We start from the raw sequence: 24,079 nt of genomic DNA, 5'->3' as shown, positions 1-24,079 counted from the left end.
ACGTTATGTGCACATAGTATAGTACAACGTTATTATTGTCTGCATGCAAATTGTGAGGTTTGCGTGCGTGTCATTGAGGGTTGACCTGCACACTGTGGGAACAGATCCTTTATCCATACAAGGAGCAACAGAAGCTTTGGAGAAGAGGGGAGGAAACGGGCCAGGAGGCTGGTGGGGCGGGAGGTCGCCTTTTCAGGGAAGGACGTAAACGAAAAGAGAACACCCTCTCTGTCTCACAACAAAACCCCTCCCTCCGGCCCTTTCCTCCCCCCAACAAGTGCACATAGTGCCCCTCTCCCACAATGAGAGCGCTGCAGCGTGGCACAACAACAAATAGTGCGTCACTAACGAGTCACGGCAGACATTACCGGTAGTCTGCGTCTGCGTGGCTTCTACTGAGTCCCGCCACTTCAAATGTGTTTGGAGACGTTTTGTTATGGGAGGGGTCCTGTCTGTGTTTACCTCTCGTTCTGAATCCCTTTAGAGGCTCTCTTCGCTCACTCTTGTGTGGTTGATTGTATAGTAATCATGGGATTACTTTAAATCAGCTTGGTTTGAGTTTAAACTGCATGTGATGCTCAAAGTTCTCCAAAACCATTGGCATTTGCAGCTTATTTATGTAACACAGAAGTGCATTTACAGATAGGCAATCTTCCAGTTAAGCTGAATGTGCTGAGATAGTAGCTTTAAAAAGTTTTCTCTGAAAGAAATTCTGGGCAGATGTTAACGATCTCAAAGTTTTTCTGATTTGATTTGAACGTGTTTTTATAAGATAGAGGGAGATGAGCTTCAAATCTTATCTTGATTCAGAAAAAATATGAGCACAACCAGGCCGAGGGTTTATCCATAAAGCAACGACAGTTTCTCACTTAAATCTGGGCAGCAACCCACTCTTCAGTAAACACACAAAGAGGGAGGGAACAGTTTGCTTGTTTTTAAAGCGAAGTGCTCTTCCAGCTCCACTCATGGGAGTGATTCATGTTCCTGTTGCAAAACAGAGAAACAATAGGGAAGAGAGGTTGAAAAGAGAGCAGGAAAACCGAGTAATAATGCTTTATGTTTTCTAAAAGGTCCATCAAAGGTGAAGCGAACACATTAAAAAAAGAGAAGCACCTGTTATTGTGGCCTCTCACTGGAAACACCAGGTTTGTTTACACCTCTCAAGCACTCAGCCCTGGTACCGTTTACCAGCTCATCCTTAAATGTGCTGTGTGTTTGTTTTCGGGCACAGCAGCTTCAGCTGATACCAGAGGTTTACGTTCGCCAAATAAAATGATACATGGATTGTTTTTGCCACTGTCTGACGTTAAATCAAACCAAACTTATCTTGTTTTAGGCCAGTTAGAATTACCAAAAATTATTTCCATTTGCTGAATATTACAGCAATCAGAAAGAATCTGTCCGTTTCTCCAGAGGTAAAATATTCCCACAACATGACGCTGCCGTCACAGTTGGGATTGTGCCACCAGGCTAACAAGCATCTCCCTCTCATTGCAGCCTACATGCATGCCACTAAGTAATAGACCGTTAACAGGTCACCCTGAACCCACCAACATCATGGTAAAGCAATATGATGGCTGGGTCGTCCTTCGAAGTTGCTTTCTTTAACCGGGAAGCTGGTGAGAACATGAAACATTTTCATCCTGTAGGAATGCAAAGCTAGTCGAGTCAGAGACCAAGGCAACGGTGTTTCTGCAAAATACTGACCCTGAAGAGCTAGAAAAACAAAGACACACACCAATTTTCAGATTTTCTTCAGGGGAAAAAAAATCTTATAAGCTTCCTTTCATTTCACAAATATGTTTTACTTTGTTGGTCTATTGAATACCCAGAGATAGGCATGTAAGGTTGTCACAGTGCAAAATGTGGCTCTACTTATTGAAATCACTGACTGATAATTAGTAAAGTTCATGAAGTTAAACTCCCAACTAAGTTTTTTTCAGAACTGCTTAAATCAAAAACAGCAAAATTAACAATTCAAAGAATCTGATGAGTTTCTATCTCACTTCACCACTGGGTTTCAGTTAAACCTTTTGACCCCCCATTTTTTTTTTTTTTTTGTCTGTGATTCTCAGTCACGCACTCCTAATTGCTGTCATTACAATTGGCCCTTTCATATAATGCACACACCCTCTCTGCCTTCCCAGGCCAATGAATGTCTTTTCTTAAAATACAACACACTGTTTCACTTTTGAGACTTGTAGTGCTCGTGAAGCTTGTTAGGCTGCAAAAATTGAGAATATTAAGCAGCCCCGGAGGCGTGGGTTTGCATTTGATATATGGTTAGTAAATTATGCACACTTCGCACAAAGTTTATCAACCATGATGTTTGTTATTTGCAGTCGTGCTGAGCATTAAGCATGTTCCTCTGTTCTTGTCCCAAGAAGCAAAGAAAAAGAAGCATTCACAGACTTCAGCTGAAAAGCTAAGTAAATGTAATACTGAGAAACTACGTCACCATAGAAAACGCAATTAGATGCTGCATGGGAAAAGGCAATTAAGCTCCATGAAAAGGAACTTGAAGTTTGCTTTGGGTGTAGCACGGGAATTGTAACATCTTTCATGCTTTTAACTTCTCTAACGAGTCTGACTGCATGTGTTTTTAAGGCTGGCAGATGGAAACTAAGTAATGACTGAACTCTAATCAGCCTCAAAGTTGTGACAGAAGATCTTTTCACTTAACCTACCGTGACCTGCACACGTCAGTGACCTCATGTATGACTGGTCTGTTGCTGGAAACGTGTCCAGTTTACAGGGAGTGAGCACAGGACTTGTTTTGTTTCAAAGTCTGTATATTGAGCTAAGCAGTCTGATATGTTGCAGGGTCAGATGGTTTGGAGGTGAGTCAGGCAACCAGCTGCTGACAGCCATTGAGTTTGCAGACTGACCTTTATCACAGAGATGGAGTGGAACAGTACTGATGAATGAAAAAAACCAAAACAATCCTCTGATAAACCGGTGGCAATATGTTTTAGCAACAAGCTAATGTAAGTGTGACTTGTATATTTACTCAAAGGTACAAGAAAGTACGCCCTCTGTCCGTTCTACGGTTGTACAAATCAGGACACAATGAAAGTCATCTGGGCTTTTGCCAGGTTCTAAAATCTTTTAAATCTAACCTCATGTGAGCAAAAACCCACAACAGAGTTAATGATGCGTCATGATTCAGTGGCTCTGTATGAACATAAAGTAGTCATTTTCAGTACAACTTGATCAGACTCCATATCAATTTAGAGCAAATTGGGCCAGATTTTATTTACATTGCTCCAGTTCATTGGCGTTTTAACCTTTTTTTAAAACTGTTCTTTTTAAATACACATTACATGATGTCAGTCTGCTTAAGTCATATATGTAAAACCCTTGAATTAAAAGGATTTATTTATTTTAACTACAGTAAAGTATATGTGTGTGTTTGTGTGTGTGAGCTGAAAAACTTTGCTTCATCATACATGTTTGGAGAATTTTCCTCAATGATAATCGCCTGTTTCTCTTGTTTTGATGGAGCTGAGTTTTGAAAAAGCAGATGAAGACCTCCCAGTGCATTTCCATTTCTTCAGCTTCCTTACCCTTCTTGTAAGATTGTTTCCTCCAGTCATCTTCCAGACTTCCTCCACTCCATTTCCATTTTCCGTTTCTCATCAGGATGAGTGCTAATCCTGCAGATACATCTTTGTTTTTGCAGAATGTTTTTCTTTTGACCCTTTTTAGCTTGAAGCCTTTAAATAACAGCAAGACTCAAACAGCTGGTTGGGATATGAGATAGTGGATCTGATCTACTGATCTACTTATGTTTGTGTTTTGAGGTTATGAACAAATGAGTTAAAACACGCATTTAACAGAACTTTATATTCAGGGTTTTTTTCTCGGTAACATTTCACTCAGTCATACGTTGTATAGAAATTACATCCTGTTGTGTTTGCCTTCAGCCAATCAAAGCTTTTCTGCCATACTGGCTCTAATCTTATTTATCTTAGACAAGGGAAGCAGCTTTCAGTTCACTCATACAACAAAACAAACTGAGGAACGGAAACAAGTTGGTTCTGCTGAGAAATGAATAGAGATGGAAGATTCTAGGTGTAATCACAAAATATTCACTGTAGATGATGCACTATTCACTGGTAGCAAAACTGAATACAAATGTAAAATCCAGACGGGCTAAAAACCAAAGCAACAAAATTTATTGGTGTAATGATTTTGTGTTTAACACATGTTAGTGGCGTTTAGTGGAGCTAAAGTTTAGAGAGAACTGCCTTGAGCTTTGAAGCTCAATTAATACATTATGAAAGAGAACATTTTAGTCCTGAGGGTAACTTCATGCCAGTGTCAGAATGAATATCTTCAAACACTCTTTTGATCAGAGTGATACATTGAGTTGGATTTATTGTGTTTATAGCAGTTTGAAGTCCAAAACAAAAAAAACCTTTTCTTTAGCACAAATCCCATCCGTGCTAATGGGATCAGCAGCGGTTCTCGGAATAACGGAAAATGAAATGTATTATCTCAGATTTTTGACATGTGTGCGCCGACCTCCTCGACTGCATATTCATTAAAAAAAAGAGACATTTTTTCAAGGTACAACCTACAGATGAGTTAGTTTCTCATCGAATCCGCAATGAGTGACCCCAACATGTCACTTTTCTGCTAGAGGTAAGTAACAGGAGACTTTAATGCACTCTCTTAACATCCTCTTCTCTCTTGATGTTGGCAACACATATTTGAGGTTTTCCTCTCACAGTTCACGTTATTTAAGGTTTTGAATTAGTAATTTAACTGTAGATGAATGGCATGCTTTTTTCCGTTTTGTAAGCTAAAAAGTAAAAAGAAAGTCAAGTTTTACTAGTGAAAAAATATGAGTATAAAAATATGTGAGAATTTATTCAAATGTGTATTCTTTTCAGGAAAAATAATAAAGCAGTTCCTGTCAGAAAAAAAAAACTGTCAGGATCAAATTGCAAATAATTGGCCCGCATCTTCAGTGAGTCATTAATTTAAATGAACCTGTAATCGAAAAGATGCCATCATGCTTTCATGTCATGCTGATCGCTCAAATTGTTATTCATGCTCATTCTTGTAATCTTTCCAGTGAATATCAGATGATTTTCTGTCAGCAACTGAGCTAAGTAATCCTAAATAATCTCTATGACTCAGTGTGACTCACACTTTCATCACTTTGCACAGACACATATTCACAAAGCCTCTGAGGTGTCCCCAGGGCAAAAGTGACAGCTGCTCTCATATTCACGTATTGTATTTTGGCAAAGAAATATCAAATTTATTCAAAGCTACATGCACACACGTGCTCTTCCGAGCAAACTATGCTATTATGAAGCAGCTAAAAAAAGCAGCCAAATTAAAAGAAAACGAGCAAGCTCCAGTTTATTCCCACATAGAAACACAAATGTTCACAGATCTCATCACGTTCAGAAAATAACTCTCCATCTTCCTGTTTCTCACTCTGACCTTTCGCTACATCACCTTTCTTTCTGTGTTCTTATGCAACCGTAGCTCACAAATACAAAATGGATGTGTCACTCAGTTATTGTATTCATAGATGAAATAGACAACAGGCTTGAGAGCGTCCTTCCATTAACCTGCATGACTCATCCAGTCCATCTGCACAGGTGCTTAATGCCACAGCATTTCTGTTCTTTTAATAGTTTGTTTAGTAGCTTAAAAATCAATAGACGCAATCTCTGTTCTCCCTCTGAAAACTGAAACCATTCCACAGTCAGGCTTGAGCAAATATGCCCAAAGTTTAGGACACAAAAGGTGAGAGCGGAAGGATGGAGAGCTGGGAACGGATGCCAAAGGAGGCTGGCATCCGTTCATTTTCCAAAAAGGAAAGCGACGGTTTGACTCAATGTTTTCCTAACATATTTGCTTGAGCATGCAAAAAAAAAAAAAATGGAGGGAGAAGCGGAGACTCTTCAGACAGCTCCATCCACATGTTTGGTGTGTTTTTGTTGTTTTAGCTGCTGCTGGAGCCACATCAGTCCCAATCCATTATCTCTTCCTGCTTGGTTCAGTTGGCCTGATCCTTAGCCAGGTGGTTCCTGTCTTCTACCTACCAGACTCAGGCTGTGGAGCTCCCACAGAGTCAGCAAGCCTTTCTATAGCACATTAATTGTTTGCGGTTAGATTTTTATTAACAACTATAACTTTTTTTTTTTTTTGCTGAGGACTTTCTGCTTAGCTGCTTTTCTGGCTGCTTTTTGCATTTTTTGGCTGGTTTTACCAAGCACTGTGCTCTGTCCCAGGCTTTTAATTAATCCCAGCAGTTTTATTGACAAAGTTTACAGAAATGTAAATCCCCACTGAGCTCAGTTATCAAAACCAGAAATGTGAAAGTGAAAACCAAGCAAACAACACATGTTAAGCAATGTAAAATCACATTTTTTACCACTGTGATTTAGAAGTATTTTCAACAAACTGATGATACTTGCAGGAATGTTTTAATTATGCAGTTTGGTTTCCATAAGTGTTACGGCCAGTGGCCTTTTCTGTGTTTGTTTGTTGTTTTTAGTGCCTAATCAGATTGACTCCACCTGGAAGTGGGTGCTGCCCTGCTTGTCCTGTGCCACATCCTGAGGCCTACCGTGATTGGGTCATCAATTGCTGGCTCCACCAATCACTGTTGAGGCCTCCCTTTAAGAACCAAGGACATCCTGGGAGAAGGTGTGGCTGTTTCTTTGTTCGTGTACAGCTTGCCACTTTGTTAGGTGTTTGTTTGACTGTCAAAACCTTAACATCTAGGTTCATTTAATGTTACTTCCCTTTCCCCTGCCTGAGCCGGGCCGTAACAATAAGCAACAACACTGTGACCTTTAATCAGCATTTTTTTTTACAGTGCATTTGTCACGAGCAGCTTCACACAAATATGGGTCAATAAATTAGCCTGGTGTGTTGATAGTCGCCAGTTCTCCAACAGTGAACATTTTGACACGTACTCACTTCCCTTATCAACCACCTCATGGTGTGTGGTCACATGATAAACTTCTCCCAGCTGTTTTATCCTTGCAAATTATTGATTTGACTGTAGATTGACGCTAGTTTTTATCTTTTTTATGCAGTCCTGGCATTTTTTTGTTGGTCAATGCAAATCTGGTTTATTTAAATTGCATGTTCTCTTGTCTTTCCCATTTTGAAGAGTGACTGATAAAAATAGACCTTTTGTCATGTTTAAACAACAGGAAACTAGAATTTAGAAGCTCGATACTCTGATCAATAAAAGAACATGAGTACAAAGTACTGTACTCATAATGTACATTGTTAATGTGTTATCCTTTTTTTTTTTTCCAAGGTATTTTTGTGATTTTATAGTGCTATGTTGTAGCTTATTGATTTATTTGACATGTCAACTTTACCCAATGGGTGGGACATGAAGTGATAACATGATTGGTCTGCAGTTGAATTGTTGTGGGTGTTAACCAAACAGAAGTTGGGATGCATTTGATGAATCTTTAAAGGATTATTTTCTAGTGGGATGAACCACAGAAAATGGGAAATAATTTAATAATTATATAATCTTAAGATTTAAACACACAATAAATGCGACTTTTTAAAGTGGAATTCATGGTCTTTATTAATTTGTATCTGTAAACATGAATGTTTTTTGATTTTTTTTAAATGTATGTATTACATTTATTATAATCTTATAATATTCGTACATATAAACTTTTATTTTCTTCTTAACAGTCAATAACAAGCCAGCAGTTTGTAAAAAAAAAAGCTATTTCTTTGGATTGGATGTTTGTCCCCAAATTAAAAGTTGGATTTTTCAGGAAAAAAACAAAAACATTCAACGGAAGGTTATGCTACTACAATGACATTTTAAATGGTTTTACACACACACAACCTTGGGTGCCAATGATTGTGTGAGGAGCTGTAAAATAGAGGATTTCAACTATGTGCTCTTAGGATTTTTCCAGGCCAGGGAACAGCACTGTAATCCTTTCAGCGTGGGATTCAGGCTCATTAAAGCACACCGACCCTCTCACCCTGAGAGGATCCATCACCAGCTGAACTGTGACCTATTTTTTGGGTGTGACTCTTTCTTTTTCAGAGACTTGGTTCCACAGTCTATTATTCAACATCCTGGGAACAAAACCTAAAATTCTGCACTTATCCCAAGCGCCAGCCAGGTCAGTTTGAAAGCGCTCCAACTCACAGATTCCCATTCATCTAAACATCTTATAAGTAAAACCACTTATCCTTTTTTTTTCCAGGGTCAGTGGGGGAGCTGGAGCATGTCCCAGTTTACATTAGAGGTGAGACAGTGTATCCTGGATTATCCCAGCGCTTTGTGTGAGTTTTTCCTCACCAAGAAGGAAACTAAGTGTCTGATGTGTTTTGTTTATTTTTGGCTGTCTCCTAGCAATACAATCCAGCAGATTGAACTACGTAAACATTGGTGGAAAGGTGGAAAGAACCAATATAATGTGCCGTGAAGCCCCCAAGACTTTCATTATAGTTGAGAAGTAAAACATCTGCCAACAGCAGTTTACTTTAATACTGACTAAAAAAGAAACATAAAACACCCTGGAGCGGTCCTGAATTATACTTTTAGTTAACAAGAAAAAAAAGTGACGTATAGTTGTAGAGAATATAATATGGTGTCTTGCAAAACTTTTCATATGGCTTGAAGTTTTTAAAGGGGCAGTATTATGTTTTCCAGGCAGCCACATAGTATCAGTTTGTACCTCAATCAAGAAATTAGCTTCAGTTGTTATAAAAATGCAGTATATATCAAAATGACTTAAAAGTAATTTGACTTTATAATTTAACACCTTGAAACTGGTCCGGTCTCTTTAAGAAAGTTCTGCTCTTTCTGGCACGCCGCCTTCAGGATGTCCTTTATTCAACCTTTAGCAATATTTTTACCAGCTTTTCACTAATGAGTAGCCTGTATAATGAGCTCAGCAGATGCTCACTTCCACAAGGTGTTTACTAATTGCTGCTGGCTAGTCTGAAGGAGCTGAGTGAGGGAGCTGCATCTTGAAGGCGGCTGTTGGTTCCTCCAAGCATTTTGCACAGCTGAATGGTTGCCAAGTGAGATTAAAGGGTTTCTAACATGCATGAAAGAATCAAAGGAGCACTCCAGGTGTGTTTTTGATGGGGAAATTATACCATAATGTAAAGCTCAAAATAGTTGATTTTACATAATACTGCCCTTTTAACATTTTGCCAGTGTATTTAATTGGGATTTTGTGTGACAGACTATTACAAAGGAATGCATAATTACATATTGGAAGTAAAATTGCACTTGCTTTTTTGAATTTCTTGCAATTAAAATTAGAAAAAAAATTGTTTTTTCTTTATACATGTTCTCTGCATTCATGCAATATGTAAGCACCTTTGTTTTTCTTGGTTTGATCCAATTCACCTCATAGCAGCTCTGGCTGTCTGTTTGGAGATGTTGTCTGCCCATCTTTCCATCTTTGACTCCAATCTGCTGAAGAAACGCATCCTTCAGCTAGACGCTGCCACAAACAGAGACCCTGTTTGACTCAAGCTTCACTGCTGCATGTGGCAAACCTACAACAGGATTTCTTATGGTTTTATTTCAGCAGGACATGTATAAAGTCCATTTTTGTTGCATCTCTACATCTCGCCCAGCAACCCCATGGAAATGCAAGGACAAGTGAGTATATAGGGATGAATGGTCTCAGAAAAATAAACAGGTTTAAGAAAAAAAAACAAAAAAACAATAATTTAATATATTCATGCCACACATTTTCTTGGAAATGCTTCTTCTTGTACTTTCCAATCATGCACTTTTAGTTGATTTAAATGTCTTTTTGCTGCTAAATACTTTTTTGTTGTCCAGCATTTCTGTATGTAACAGTAACTTTCACCGATTTTTGTTTTCCCACATGAGACATAAGAAAAGTTAGAATAATTACAGAGTCTCATCTGTGTGATATCGAGTTTCAGTCTTCCTAAAACCGGAAGCTCCACACAATCTGCCATTCTTTCTAGAGAGCACTGGTTGATCCTCCTCCCCCATAGACGAGCCCTACTCTCCAGCTCTCACTCTCTTTATGCTGCGACACCTCCCCCTTGTGTTCCTGTTAGGTACTGCGCCCAGACTGAGCGGCCTTCTGGATTTGATGGGAGGGTCTGAGGGTGGAGCTTCTCTTTTGGCTGTTCTGCAAACAGCTCAGACACAGGTACATGCTTTGAAATGCTGTAATCCAGACTGTGCAAAGTAAGTACAAGCTGCGTGGAAGTTACCATTGAGAGGAATGCTATGCAGAGCCGGCACTGTGCAGTTAATGGAGCGTGCATTCAAGCAGCCAGATGTTGCTCTCATCTGAATTGATAATAATAACCTGACCAACAATGGGAAGTTTTTTGGCTGATCTGCTAATACTTCTGATTTCCATAGGACACGTTTATGCAGGTAAGGTGCTGCAGAAAAAATGTACTCCTACAAAACACGCAACTGGTAGCAGAAATGTGGAAAAAACTAAGTTGGTACTTACTAAATTCATCACATAACTATATAATTGAAGAAACCATAAATATTTTCTCAAAGATAATTAATGTTTACACTGCATCTGTTAGTGTTTTGTCGTTTAATCTAGTCTGTTATTGTGAACTGGTAATCCAGTAAACTGGATTATATTTGACGGGATGTGAGGACTTACTTGTTTGACAGTAAAATGTTTGACTTAACTTATAAAATGCTCCCTTGGACCATATCATGCACAAAACAGTATATCAGAAGGATGCAGCACAGAGCATAAATTGATTTAATTTGCTTTTAAATAGGAACATTACGTGTGGCCTTGAATTTTGCCTCAAATAGTTGCTCACAGCCCTTGAAAGGCACACATCCTCATTCAAGGTGTCTGCGTCTGTAGGAAGATTACTAATAATCCAGAGTGTGCTGTATCATAGAAGCAGATTAGGCTGCACATTGGTTATGGGTTATACTGACAGTGGGTTTATAGGCTTTATGCAGAGCTGCATGCTGGGCCAGCCTGCTGACAGGGTGCTTCTCACTGAGACCAGTCTTATTGCCCATAATAAGTGCTTTGCTAACAAATTTCAGTAGTTGCAGGTCCAACTTATTTTCCAAGAACAAATTAGGGGATTTTTTCTCGGTTTTCAAGATTTATTTGTGTAAATAAGGTGCTTTGGAAACCATACTGAACATTGCCTTCAATGGCTGGGGATTTCCTGTACAGAATAGTCTGCTTTTTCCAATACAAAACCAAAAATTAAATAAGAACTTTCTTTCATAGATTATATTGGTGTTTATTTTTGGGGCTTTCAAGGGTTATTGTTGTCTCCGATAAACACCAGCATACGTCTCTGACCCCCATTCAATGTACGCTGTGGGATGTTTTCACAAATTGATTATCGTTTTGAGTGCTCCATTACTGCCATTTTTTATAGGTCAAATCATTGAAAGCAAAGATAGCTTTACTTTTTTTAATATTCACACATTTCATGGAAGGCGAAACCCCCCTCATCTTCTGTGAAGATCTTAAGAGACTTTTTAAAAGAAAATCAATAAATTAGCAGCAGCACAAAAATCAAGGAACACAGCAGAAAAGATGAATTTGCAAACTAACTTAAAGTTCAATTACATCATAAAACAACATCTTTGAACATGTCACAGAGCAATGCTCAGTTCACCATCTAAAAATAGAGCATGGCACAACTGAATCAAATAGATGTTTTAATTTTTAAATATGGATTTCCTATCAAAATATCACTACGTGTGTTACAAAAAGAAAAACAAACCCCAGATGATGTTTTAAGGTGCCAATTACAACAAAATGTTCAGCAGAGTTTTTACAATGAGTGGAAAAGATTATAATCTTTGAATAAGCACCACAACAGATTTGTTTGACTGATTTTGATTCAAATTGACCTCATTTCACTAAGATGTTGTCAGTCAGACCCAGTGAACATTCACTGGGTATGACTCTTAAAAAGAGTGCAAGCCAAATGTGCTGTGCAAAAGAAGAGTATAATGTCAAAACCACAATTAAACTGCAGGTTGGGATCAATTAAACATCTTTGTTTATATTTTGAAGCTGTGAGATTCCTATATAAGTTTCACAAAATGTAAATTGCAAAAAAAAAAAAAACAAAATCATCCATCTAATGTTGTCGTTGCATTCTGGGTGGCTAAAGGGTCAATTTGTGTCATCTAGGTCAATAGAGAAGTTCAATTAGCATCAGACCATTTCATTAGCAGCTGTTTCTAAATGCATTAACTATCATTAACTGAAGTCAGATCGAAGCTACAAAGTGCAGAATAGATGCCAAATTGACTAACAAGTCCGCTAGCGTCAATGAAAGAGTTAAGTCTAAACTTTTAGGCCATTAGGGCCTCCCGAATCAACACTTAACAAAACATTTACATTCCAGTGAACTATTTTTATTTCCATAAGATCAAAATCACTTTTCTTTCTTTAGCTTATGGCTAAACAAAGCAAAACTGTATGAGTAAGAAATGAACAGAAAGAGTTCCATTGCTCCTGTTTCTCATCTATTTCCATCTTCCTTGTTGCAGTTTCCTTTTATGGCAATGGCTACATTCACCTGCAAGCAATAGAAAAGTCCATTCAGACGTTAATCCATGTACGATTTTATACCTCAAGTCAGTCTGGGCTACTGATTTTGGCAGCAGGACAGAGAGACTTTTTACTTCTTGAGCTGATTTCTGGACGCCTGCAGGTAAGCCCTAGGTGAAATACAATAGAAGAAGCGACCAGCTACAGCTGGAAATTGTTGCCAAGAATATTGTGAAAAGACAAGCAATAGTTTGTAGTTCACCATCATCTAAAGTTGATCTAAAGTGAAGAGCAACTAGACCTCCCAGGATACAGAGAACTGGAGAGATTCACACTTTTAAAGAAAGGGAAACTACCTTAGCATATTGCAGTAAAACATTTTAGCAGATATATGCTGGGTTTTACTATACAAAGAAGAGTCAGCAAGAAAACATCTAATTTAATGTTAGAATGTTGAAGCTGAGACAAAAATAAACCCTCTGGCTCTGGTTTTATGTCAGAACATGTTCCTTCATGAATGAGGCTGGAGAAGAAAACCATAACTGTACTTAGTTGCTGCCCTTATCAAGTCTAAAAACCTTGGTTGATTTTAGAGCATGTAACTACAGCAGGACAGTAAGATAGCAATGTTTCATCGCTCTCTCTTTGCTTCTCATCTCCTACCTCTCCCTTCAGGTACGTCTGAACCTGGGCTCAGGTGAGCGGTTGCTACGTTCAGAAAGGGGTATCCATCTTAATGATCTGGCTTGGCACACAGTGGATCTCAACCATACACACCACAACATCAACATGATTGTAGATCGAAGTTCTCACACTACTCTCCGAATGCCAGGACCAGATTTGGAGCTCAGCATTGAGGATGGGCTCTTTGTTGGTGGGACAGCTGGACTAAACCATCCTTACCTTCTGAACAACTCAACTGGATTTAGGGGTTGCTTGGATGAGGCTGTCTTCAATGAATACAACCTACTGTCCAGCCTTCAGCCGTATTCTGGGTACAAAAGCATCCACGAGGTATCCCTGGGTTGTAGTCCACAGTTTTTAGCAACAGAAGAAGATCCTGTGAGGTTTTCCAGCTCTAAAGCCTTTATCTCTTTCCCACAATGGGAGGTCCTGCAAGAGGGGACATTTGAGTGTGAACTTCACCCTTCCTGGACAGATGAAAATGGACTTGTGTTGTACAGCTCTGGGAGTGACGGAGGGTTTGTCTCTATTGAGATCAGAGACGGTCACCTTGTGGCCTCAATAGGAAATGGAAAGGGTAGTAAAACTGAGCTGCATTCACTGACACATGTCTACAGCAAGCACACCTGGTACCCCATCCAGCTGCTCCTGCAACCTGATAGCATCCAACTGAAGGTAGGCAAGGAGTTAGTGAAGGCCAGCCTGAGTCAGGAACTTCAGGCCATCCAGCCCAAAGGACCTCTTGTCCTTGGAGGACTGGATGATGTCGCTGTAGGAAAAGCAAGAAGTGCTGGATTAGCTTCTGTTCCTTTTGGAGAAGAAGGAGGGGGAAGATCATTTAAAGGCTGCCTCCAAAAAATTAGAGTGAACGCTCAAAAAACTGGCTTACCTCATGCCATGGTCACCAAAGACATTACTGTGGGCTGCAATATAGGTCAGGCTCCAAAGGTAGTGATAATTTCCAATCCAACAGATCTCCCTGACTTTGATGTTACCACAACACAAATGATCAGCAACAAGAGGACAACAAACCTATTGGTGCTTCGAACCCTGGAGGTAGCTGAAGGAGGCCAGGCACTACTTGAACCCAAACATGTGAGGGTAGGACATTTTCTGTCCTGGTAGTATCTCACGAATATTTTCTGTACTGTTTGACAAATTTACATGTGTTTCCATTTGCACATTCCGCCAGGTGAATATTGATTTTCGCAAACTGGGGATCCATCCATCAGAGCTGATGTGTCGCATTGTTGACCCTCCTGTTCATGGTCAGCTACATTTGAACCCCAATCCAGATCCAGATGGGTTGCCTGAGGAAACACAGGAGAGAATTATAGAGATAGGAGCAAAGGAGAAGGACCGATCTTTCAGCATGCTGGACCTGTGGCGAGGTCGGGTTATGTATGTTCACAGTGGCTCAGAGGACCAGAATGACTTCTTCATGTTTTCAGTCTTCTCTAACAATAAGAAGCCACTGCCTGTACTTCTGGAAGACAACCATGTGCACCGGTTTAATATCAGCATCACTCCAGTTAATGATCCTCCTGTTCTCAGCTTACCACAAGGAAACCTTTTCACTCTGCCGGAGAAGTCCAAACGACAGGTGGGCACATCAGAATGCCTTGATATATAACACCTTGAATTATTCCAAGTTAAGACAATCAAATGAATGTGTTCTTCATGACAGCTGACAACAGATATGCTGAGAGTCTCAGATCCTGACAACAGTCCTGAGGATCTTGTTTTTAACTCAATGGGGAACCTCAATTCTGAAGCTGGTTACCTCGAGAACCTAGATTACCCTGGCAGGTTAGTCTCACGGGATGTTCCCACAATGCCTTACAAACCTTTTTAGACCATTTAACCCCTTAACTGTCACCCTAAAATGTTTACATGTCATCAAATGTGTTCACGAGGACACCAAATTCTTTATGACACTCAGGGGTTTAGCATCTATATATGGGTTGTAAATGTAATTTCCAAGAACTCTTTAAAATAAAGCCTGCAAGCACTCATTTGATAAATGAGTGAATAACATGACAATGATGCTCTTCCAGGCCCATCAACGTGTTCTCTCTGAGTGATCTGGAGGAGGGTAAGATCAGCTTCGTGCATACAGGAGTTTCTGCCTCCAGGTTGGTCCTCAGAGCCAGTGATGGGCATAGAGTAAGTAAACATATGGTTACTTTGCTAAATTCTAACTAGCTAAGAAAAACTATTTGTCAGTGCTTTGGTTAATTATCCTTTTACAGTGCATCCTGCAGTTTAGAGGTACATCCTTCTCTTGTGGCAGAGAACATCTTAGCAAAAATGAATAAAGATGTTGTAAATATGAGGTGATTCTTCCATGAATTTTTCACATTTTTTTTCCTTTCATATTTACAGGTCAGCAACGCTGTAGTTTTACGGATCATGGCAGTGACTCTTGAGTACAAACTAGTGAATAAAACTGGACTGGAGGTGAATCAGGGAGAATCGGCCATCATCAGCACCAGACACCTTGCGGTGCGGGTCAATGTGGCTGATAGTTCAGTGGACGTGTGGTATGATGTGACAGACTTACCACAGTTTGGTGAGATCCAGAGGTTACACTCAAGTGGTGAATGGAAATCCACTACCTTTTTCTCACAGAGAATTCTGGAAAAAGAAAGGATTCGATATATTAGCACCTATCGTGGAATTCAGACTCAGAACAACATTACAGACCAATTCAAATGCAAGATAGTAATCAATTCAGTCGCCAAAGAGGAGGTTGTTTTCCCCATAGAGATCCGCTGGATTCAGTTCAAGGTAACAAGGAGCAAGATGGAAGTGACCGGCCTTGAGAGTGCTGTTCTCACACCTGAAGATCTTCATGTGATTTCTAAAGGTGTTAAAATCAGTGAGAGTGACCTCTTCTATAGGGTTTTGACAGTTCCAAAGAAAGGGCGATTGTTCCTCAACCAAATGGTTCTGCAAAAGAACTCAACCTTTAGCCAAGAGAATATCACACAGGGTTTGGTTAAGTATGAGCTTTTTAACAGGCTGCATGATGACACAAGAGATGTCTTCAGTTTTCAGGTGTTCTCTGCTCATGCTGCTTCAACACCTTATGACTTCAGAATCAACATTAAAGCCGAGTCAAGTGCCGTAGCCGTCATAAATAAAGGCCTTTTAATCCTTGAAGGAGCAAGTAAAGTAATTACGAAAGATATTTTGTTCACTCACACAGCAAGCAACCGGGAGGTTCATTATAACGTAACGGTGAGCCCCAGGCATGGCCAGTTAAGGAAGATCAATCTCTCCAACTCAACTTCCATTAATGACAACATACTGACGTTCAGCAATCAGGACATCACAGAGGAGCGAATCATGTACGTTCATGATGACAGCGAGACCAAACAGGATTACTTCACGTTTCAAATAGCTGTTTACAAACCGCACAAAAACACAAACAAGAAGGAAGACAGAAACACGGAGGAGCACACCTTTAACATCTCTGTGCAACTCGTCAATGATCAGAGACCCGTCAGGGTTGTCGATGAGGTCTTTCACGTTGCCCGGGATGGACAGAGGTTGGTGACACTGAAAGACTTGCGGTACCGAGACGATGACTCGGATTTTGAGGACAGCTGGCTGGTATACACTCGGAGGGGGATTCCAATGGGGGAGCTGGTGCTGGCCAGTGATCCCAGTCACAGGCTGTATGAGTTCACACAACGGGACCTTGAGCAGGTTAGCATCTATTTCTAAATGGATTTGACGTAGGGGTGTAACAGCATCATTATGTAAAAGCTTTTATACTGAGAGAAGCTTAAACATTTTCGGAAAAGTCTGCACTTCCTGGTTTGTTTGCTCAAGCAGAAAGTTGGAAATTTTTGAATAATATCTATAGTAAATCTAGTAGTGCTTTAAGAAGTCTAAAAAAATCTAAAATCATAAGAATTCAATGGTAAAAAATGGAAAATGCTCTGCGTCTTCTAACTGCTTCTTTGATTAGGACATGAAATAAGTTATTTGTTTAAATATTGTATCCTTTCTAAGCCATATTCAATGCCATACATTTTGTAACTAACTGATTATTGTGTTTCTTTCCTCAGAATAAGGTGTTGTTTATCCACAGTGGGGTCAGTTTTGGCCGCTTTGTGCTTTTTGTAACAGATGGAAAACATTATGTTTCAGCTCTGCTGGAGGTGAATATATATTTTTGCTTGGCATCTTATTCTTTTACTGTAAAGATAGTTGTATACTTAACAGTGAACAATACATTATGTTCTCTAATTTGTTTTTTTCCTGTAAAGTGTCAAATTATTGGCTTATATGTCAAAGATTTCAACTGTGTGCACAGCCACCTAATTAGGTACAGCTGATTTGGTGTAAAAGAGAGAACCAAAGAGAGAATAGCGATTTTAACAATCTGTTTAAGTCAAATTGGTCTTGAGACTTTTAAAGTGGCCAGATGTTCTCATAAATTCCAAAAGTGGTTTTGATCATTTTTCCAGAAGAACTATAAAAGTGTCCTGTTAACATTGACTCTTTTGATTTTGGTTGGGATTCATGTAGTTGGATTTATGTTGATATTTTAATCCTTAAAACAGTCATAATGTAATTATCTTATATATTTGAACAATTTCCTATGTGTTTATTTGGTGTAGGTGATGGCGCAGGATCCATACCTGCAGGTGGAGAACAACACAGGCCTCATGGTCCAGCAGGGTGGGATTGCAGCCCTGACTTCTGTCAACCTCAGCGTCATCAGCAACCTCGACATTCGGGATCCTCAGGAAGTGACTTTCGAGGTCTACGTTCCACCTAAACATGGCGTTCTCTGCTTCAACGATGGGCAGAAGGAGGCGATCATAGGAACTGATGCCATTTCAGTTTTCACCCAGAGAGATCTGGTGGCAGGGCGTCTGGCATATCACCACAGTGGAGGTCACGAGTTGTTGGATGTTTTCAATGTGACGGCAAGAGCAAGGGAAAGAAGCACTGAGAGGCGGACTGAAAGAGGGAAGAGGGAGGTGCATCTAGACATTGGAGTGCCGGTGAAGATATACTTAGAGAGTCATCACAGACCTCCGACTATCAAAACCAACCGTCCAGTTGTGGTGGCCGAGGGACAGAACACCTCCATTAGCAGAGAAGATGTAGAGGTGAGAGATTCATCATTCCCAGCCCACCACGTATGTGTGTCAATGCTATTATTATTCTGTCAACAACAATTTCCTTTTCGTGTGTTTTTACACCAGGTTGTCCATGAGGACAGTTTACCCTCAGATATAGTCTTCACTGTCCAAGAACCTCCTACAGTGGGCATCATTTATAGAGTATCAGGCAGCAACAATCTGGAAAATGTTCATGGAGAAAAACAGGACCTTGAAAAGGTGTGTTCACTGTTGGTCCAGCTGGACAGTAATTGTTCCATATAATCAGCAATAAATTGTGTCCTATCATGACAACATACTATTTACAATTAGACATATTGATTGTCTAAACTTACAAGCTATGAGAATTAGAAAAATAAAACCTATGTAGTTGTGAAACCTCATTTTGGATTTGACTTCTTTACCTTCCATCGATGTGACTGACAGCCATGTGTAAATGTAACTTTTTTATCTTGCATAATAACAAAACACATATTAGCTTGTTTTGTCTTTTTCGTTGTACCCAATTGCTGTTTGGTAAGTGGCCACATGGTGGTGCTTTACTGACAGTTATCTGACGCACACATCAACAGTCTTGGTTTAACAAGATTCAAAAGTGAGTACATTTACTCCTTAAATATTGATAATGTAATAAATGTTTTGTTTATTTGGGTTTTTTTTTTCATCTCATTATGAAGTTGGCCCAGGCAAGTTTATCTCAATTATTTACCTATAAACTGTGTTTTAATATGGTTTGGCTCTGTGCTTCTGTCCAGGGTTTCAAGGAACAGATTGGGATTTCCTTTACCCAAGAGGATGTCAACCAGAGATCAATCATGTATCAGCAGCAGGCTGTAGGAAGCATCAATGACTCTATTGTCTTGGAAGCAACAAATGGGGTGACAAAGGTTGGACCTATCAGGGTGATGATTGACATCATACCTATCCTGCTTCCACTGCAGGTAGCAAACTTGTCCGAAAAGTAGGATGAACAAATGTCTAAAACCTATTAATGGAGCTCTGTTTACAAATCTAACTGCAGTATTTTTGTCCTTCTTGAATCTTCAGGTGTTGAACTTGACCCTGGATGAAGGGTCGTCCCTGCCACTCACATCCAGCATAATCAAGGTTGCCAGTCATCACTTTGCAGGGCTGAATTTCCTTTACCAGGTTATTGCTCCACCAAGGTTTGGACACTTAGAGCACAGCCGTATCCCAGGGATGCCTATCAATGCTTTCACTCACACAGAGGTACGATTAAACACATTCATAAAGATAAATTAATCCCTGAAAACGGACTTCATTCCTTGTTTTCAGAGATAGCTGCAGCATACCCTTTTATTATAATACATAAATAGCCTAACCGTCGCTGTAAGTCTTTTATCTAGATTAATTAATACACAGATTTCATTTCAGTTTAAATCCTTTCTTTCATTTAACACAGAAAAGAAATCATTTCTACAATCTGAACTGAGCCTTGTTGGAATTTAAATATCTGTGTCTAGGTGGAGCTTGAGTACATCTCCTATGTCCATGATGGCAGTGAAACACTAAAGGACAACTTCACGATTGTAGCCAATCAAACTGAGATGAAAAAGCACAGCTTGCCATGCACCGTTTACATCACAGTCACACCTGTCAATGACGAGACCCCTACTGTGACCACCAACCGTGGCCTAAAGGTAGGAAATTCTATGAATTGTTGAAGAAAAGTTATGTGTGCCTCATGAAGCTAAAACAAGCTAAAATGTTGCATTGTCTGCTGCATCCCGGACAAGCCCCCTAAAGTTGTTTGGATGGAATTCAACACAGAGAAAGCTTGACTGATTTTAAGTATTTTAAAAGGGTATAACAGTATAGCTCTCTCTCTCTTATGTTGGTTTTTACAAATGGTTCACAAAACACAAACTGTGTTTAAATAAAATTAAAAATCAGTGTAGAATAATTCAGTCCATGTTTGACAAGTCCATATGATGCGGTTTTTATACTTATCACTATTCAGCGTAAAATTACTCAGTTCAAGTTTGCTCTAAGTTTTCAACCAATGATGTTCAAGCCAAAGGGATGCACTGAACCAGATGCTAAACTCATTTTCAGTGGGTAGCAATTAGCCTGTCATAATCCCACAGTGCTCACAAATGGTTTGCATTTCTTCTTTATTTCTCGCGGCCACATTGCAAGAGTCAAAAGTGCTACCACATCAAAGATCTTAAAGCGGTTGAGACTTTCACGATGCTTGTTTTACTGTCTTTGTTGCCCAGCGTCATCAGCACAACAAAGCACCCTAAGAAAAATGTACTTTCTTGCTTTAAAGTAAGTCTAAACCTAAATAATGCAGGGAGTCAAACTTATGTCAACTGTTGTCTTTCATATTCATGGCCTACAATAATAGCTTGCTCTTGCTTATCCAGAAGTTGCATGCCATGTAAATGAATACCTTGTGGGAGTAAAAGTAGTTCTTGTTTTTCTAATAACAGGTAATGCAGGCGTCAAATAGTTGGATTTGTCATAGAATATAGAATAGATATTATTGTGTTAGTTTATTAAGAAATGTCCTTTCTGTTTTGCCTTTGTGATGCTGCAGGTTTGGGTGGGTTCTGTAACAGAAATAAGTACAAATGAACTCAGTGCAGATGATGTGGATACTCCACCCGAGGGCCTGGAGTTTGTCGTCACCCCACCGAGCAACGGTCACTTGGCTCTGAAGAGCGCCCCCTCCAGACACATCCTGAACTTTACCCAAAATCACATCCAGAGCAGGATGCTGGTGTTTGTGCACAGTGGTAAACACACATTTGTAGCTATTTGTAGTGTCAGTGTCCAAACGGGGTTCAGGTGTAAAGATTGGTTTGTTTAAACTGTCTTGTCCCCCCTGCAGGTGCATTATCAGGGGGCTTCCACTTTCAGGTGAATGATGGAGTTAATTTTGCTCCTCGGCAGATCTTCAGCACAACAGCCCATGATCTGGTTCTTACCTTACAGAAGAACCACCCTATGGAGGTGTACCCAGGTATAGCTCACTCGTCAGTCCGTACAAATGACATTTCTTCTTAACTACTAGTATGATTTGAATATAACGGGGCTGAAATGTCTCACAAACACAAAAAATTATTATCACTAAGGTAACTGGAAAAGTGTGCATACTAAGGCTGCTACCCTCCACTGTAATATCCAAAACTGACTCTAGGTGGCAATGCTACTTTTGGAATATATTTAAGCAAATGTAGCAGTGCATCTTTTAAAATTAAGCAAAAGTGGTTTCATTCGCACTCTTGTTTATCTTGGTAATGTGCCTAAATTAGTTATTGGAATATTGTCAAGAGTGGGGCGACACATTATGTTTGCCATATTTCATATTTATTTGCCATTTCTGGTGTGCAGATTTTTTTTTCAATGATTAGGTGTTTGGAAAACGTACGCAGAATGATTAAGATGAAAGAATATACTTTATTTTCTTTTTAACTGATGTGGGCCTGGTTGCTTTTCTATAATTAAGTAAGCTGTCTTGAATGTGTTAAGAGCCCGTTGTTGCTTCTTTATTCAGAACACAACTGTCACTTACAGAAACTGAAGACCAGAACTCACGTAAAATATACAGCATTGCTACTAAAATACTTAGTAGCCAGTCAAACATTGTTCTGTCTTCTTTTTTTGTTCCTCTTGAAGGCTCTGTGACACCAATCTCAGAACAGGAGCTTCAGGTTGTTACCAACAACATCAGTGACATTGGAAGGAACCAGTCTGTGGTTTTTGCTGTGACTGCACCTCCCAAATTTGGACGTCTGGTCCTACGAATGCCTGATAATTCTTTCAGAAACATTTCTACATTTACACAGAGCATGGTAGGAATGCCTGATTTTTTTTTCTTCTGTTTCTGCACTTCAAAAGATTGAAATAGTCTGCGAACAGAAAAAAAAAGTTACATAACCACATAAGATTTGGAAATTTATTCATTTACTCATATTTACTAATGGAATATTAACAACTAATAATAATATATTTTCTGATATTGTTGACAAATTGCAAAAAATGATTTTATGAGACAAATATTATTCAACCCCAAAAAAATTTCAATTATAACATTTTAAAAGATCCCTTTATTTCCTTGGGAATATTTTTATTCAAATATTGATAAAAGGAAGCCTCTCCCTCCTGACCGGATCATCTCTCTCCCTCTCAGGTGAATGACGGGTTGATTCTGTACGACCAGAACCAGCCGGAGTCGGTTGGGTGGTCAGCTGCAGACTCCTTTTCTTTCACCGTTTCCTCTCCTCCAGCTTTTCTTCCTCAGCACACCTTCACTATTTTAATCTCCTACCAAGCCAACGAACACCTGGGCAACCCCCAGCACAGGACTAGACTACTAAACAATGCAGGTACTGCCTCTCTTCCAGCTGGACACGATTCTCAGAAAAGAGTTTGAGAAGGAGGAATTTTCCATCTGTTTGTGTTTGCAAGGTGCCGTGGTGGCCGAAGGAGGCAGAGTGACCATTGACCGCTCTAAGCTCGATGCCTCTAACCTGCTGGGAAACCTCCCAGAGTCGCACAGAAAGGACCACCACATCATGTACCGAGTGATTTCTCTGCCCAGACACGGAGCGCTGATCATACAGGGACACAATCTCACCAGGTGAGATCCTGCAGAAGTTGTAGATTTTATCTTTAAATTTAGCATGTAACAACCGAGGTGGCTTAATTGCAAATGTTGAAGTAAATTTGGAGAAACATTTCATTTAATTTTAATTAAGTCTTCCTTGGGTTTTTGATGTGTTTTTCACAGCAGACAATCAGATTTCTCTCAGGCCACCCTAAACAAGTTTGGCATCATGTATCTCCACGACGACTCAGAGACGACGAAGGACAGCTTCACTTTTCGAGCCTGGGTGGCTCCTTTGCATCTTCCCTCTTCCTCCTCTTTATCTCTGTCTGCCTTTTCCTCTGATTCCTCTTCCTCTTCCACCTCTTTCTCTCCTCTCTACTCTCCTTCGTCATCCTCCTTTCCTGCACTGGGCACAGCCTCTCATCGCCGCCCTGCGGTGGATAGCGTGGCGGTGACAGAGATGTTCAACATCACTGTGACTCCAGTTAATGACCATCCGCCGCTAATCAGGAGCAGAGCTCCGAGCATGAAGGTTGTGGTTGGGGAGAGAGTCATTCTTGGACCTGACAACCTTCAGGTGAGCCAGTGTTTTATGATTGTTCTCATTTTTACAAGTTTAATTTTCCAGCTGTTGGACCCTGAGAAAAAAAGTAAGTGCAATCTGTGATATTTTCTAAGGAATCACTAATTAAAAATCTGTTATTTCTTGTATGATATATTATTTCAGACAAAGAAAGATCAGCTCTCAAATATATTTTTCTAAATTACAGCTAGACTTGAAGCTAAGGGCACTGGGCTTTCCAAGACCAGCACTTTTTGCAGCTTGCAAAGTTGAATGAAATATTTGTAGTTTCTGGAATTTGAATTGATGTAGATCCAGCTTTTGTTGAAGGAACATCATGTTATACAGATTTGCTATAAATTTGATCAAATCCAACAGACCTGGACATTTTAGGACCCTCGGGCCTCATCTGGTCCTTTAGTTGTCAACTGGCCCACATGAAATCAAAAATAAATTAACCCGTTATTTTGTTTGCTAATTCAAATAAGCTGCTTCTATTTTGAAAAATCTGTTTTTATTTTGAATACATCTCTACATACATTTTGCAAAGTGCAGGAGTGTCCCATTGTTAGAGTCC

General features: G+C 39.7%; 1 protein-coding gene and 1 long non-coding RNA gene across 4 annotated transcripts in view; both read left to right on the top strand.

Moving 5' to 3' along the window:
- LOC107837493 (uncharacterized) overlaps positions 1-9,108 on the top strand; it is a 28,008-nt gene extending 18,900 nt beyond the window's left edge. Inside the window, exons 2-5 of one of the 2 annotated variants that reach the window (XR_001663506.1) lie at positions 5,973-6,096; positions 8,063-8,141; positions 8,226-8,267; positions 8,375-9,108. This is a non-coding gene — a long non-coding RNA (uncharacterized LOC107837493). The remainder of the gene's footprint in view (positions 1-5,972; positions 6,097-8,062; positions 8,142-8,225; positions 8,268-8,374) is intronic. The other variant, XR_001663505.1, reaches the window with a different exon arrangement.
- Positions 9,109-9,927: 819 nt separating this feature from the next.
- Positions 9,928-24,079, top strand: part of LOC103145728 (chondroitin sulfate proteoglycan 4-like) — a 22,333-nt gene continuing 8,181 nt past the window's right edge. The window contains exons 1-19 of one of the 2 annotated variants that reach the window (XM_016677038.1): positions 9,928-10,402; positions 12,533-12,696; positions 13,209-14,318; positions 14,410-14,820; positions 14,905-15,026; positions 15,275-15,383; positions 15,603-16,931; positions 17,297-17,389; positions 17,852-18,349; positions 18,446-18,580; positions 19,117-19,302; positions 19,409-19,591; positions 19,846-20,022; positions 20,925-21,123; positions 21,219-21,350; positions 22,007-22,182; positions 22,521-22,716; positions 22,799-22,970; positions 23,124-23,517. In XM_016677038.1, the coding sequence (XP_016532524.1) occupies positions 10,342-10,402; positions 12,533-12,696; positions 13,209-14,318; positions 14,410-14,820; positions 14,905-15,026; positions 15,275-15,383; positions 15,603-16,931; positions 17,297-17,389; positions 17,852-18,349; positions 18,446-18,580; positions 19,117-19,302; positions 19,409-19,591; positions 19,846-20,022; positions 20,925-21,123; positions 21,219-21,350; positions 22,007-22,182; positions 22,521-22,716; positions 22,799-22,970; positions 23,124-23,517 (5,847 nt within the window). In that variant the 5' untranslated portion in view covers positions 9,928-10,341. Of the gene's footprint in view, positions 10,403-12,532; positions 12,697-13,208; positions 14,319-14,409; positions 14,821-14,904; positions 15,027-15,274; positions 15,384-15,602; positions 16,932-17,296; positions 17,390-17,851; positions 18,350-18,445; positions 18,581-19,116; positions 19,303-19,408; positions 19,592-19,845; positions 20,023-20,924; positions 21,124-21,218; positions 21,351-22,006; positions 22,183-22,520; positions 22,717-22,798; positions 22,971-23,120; positions 23,518-24,079 lie in introns of both variants that reach the window. The other variant, XM_007563292.2, reaches the window with a different exon arrangement.

The sequence above is a fragment of the Poecilia formosa genome, unplaced genomic scaffold (assembly GCF_000485575.1).
Source record: "Poecilia formosa unplaced genomic scaffold, Poecilia_formosa-5.1.2 Scaffold146, whole genome shotgun sequence".
In the NCBI taxonomy this organism is placed as follows: Eukaryota; Metazoa; Chordata; class Actinopteri; order Cyprinodontiformes; family Poeciliidae; genus Poecilia; species Poecilia formosa.
This window is presented reverse-complemented; position numbering and strand designations above follow the sequence as displayed.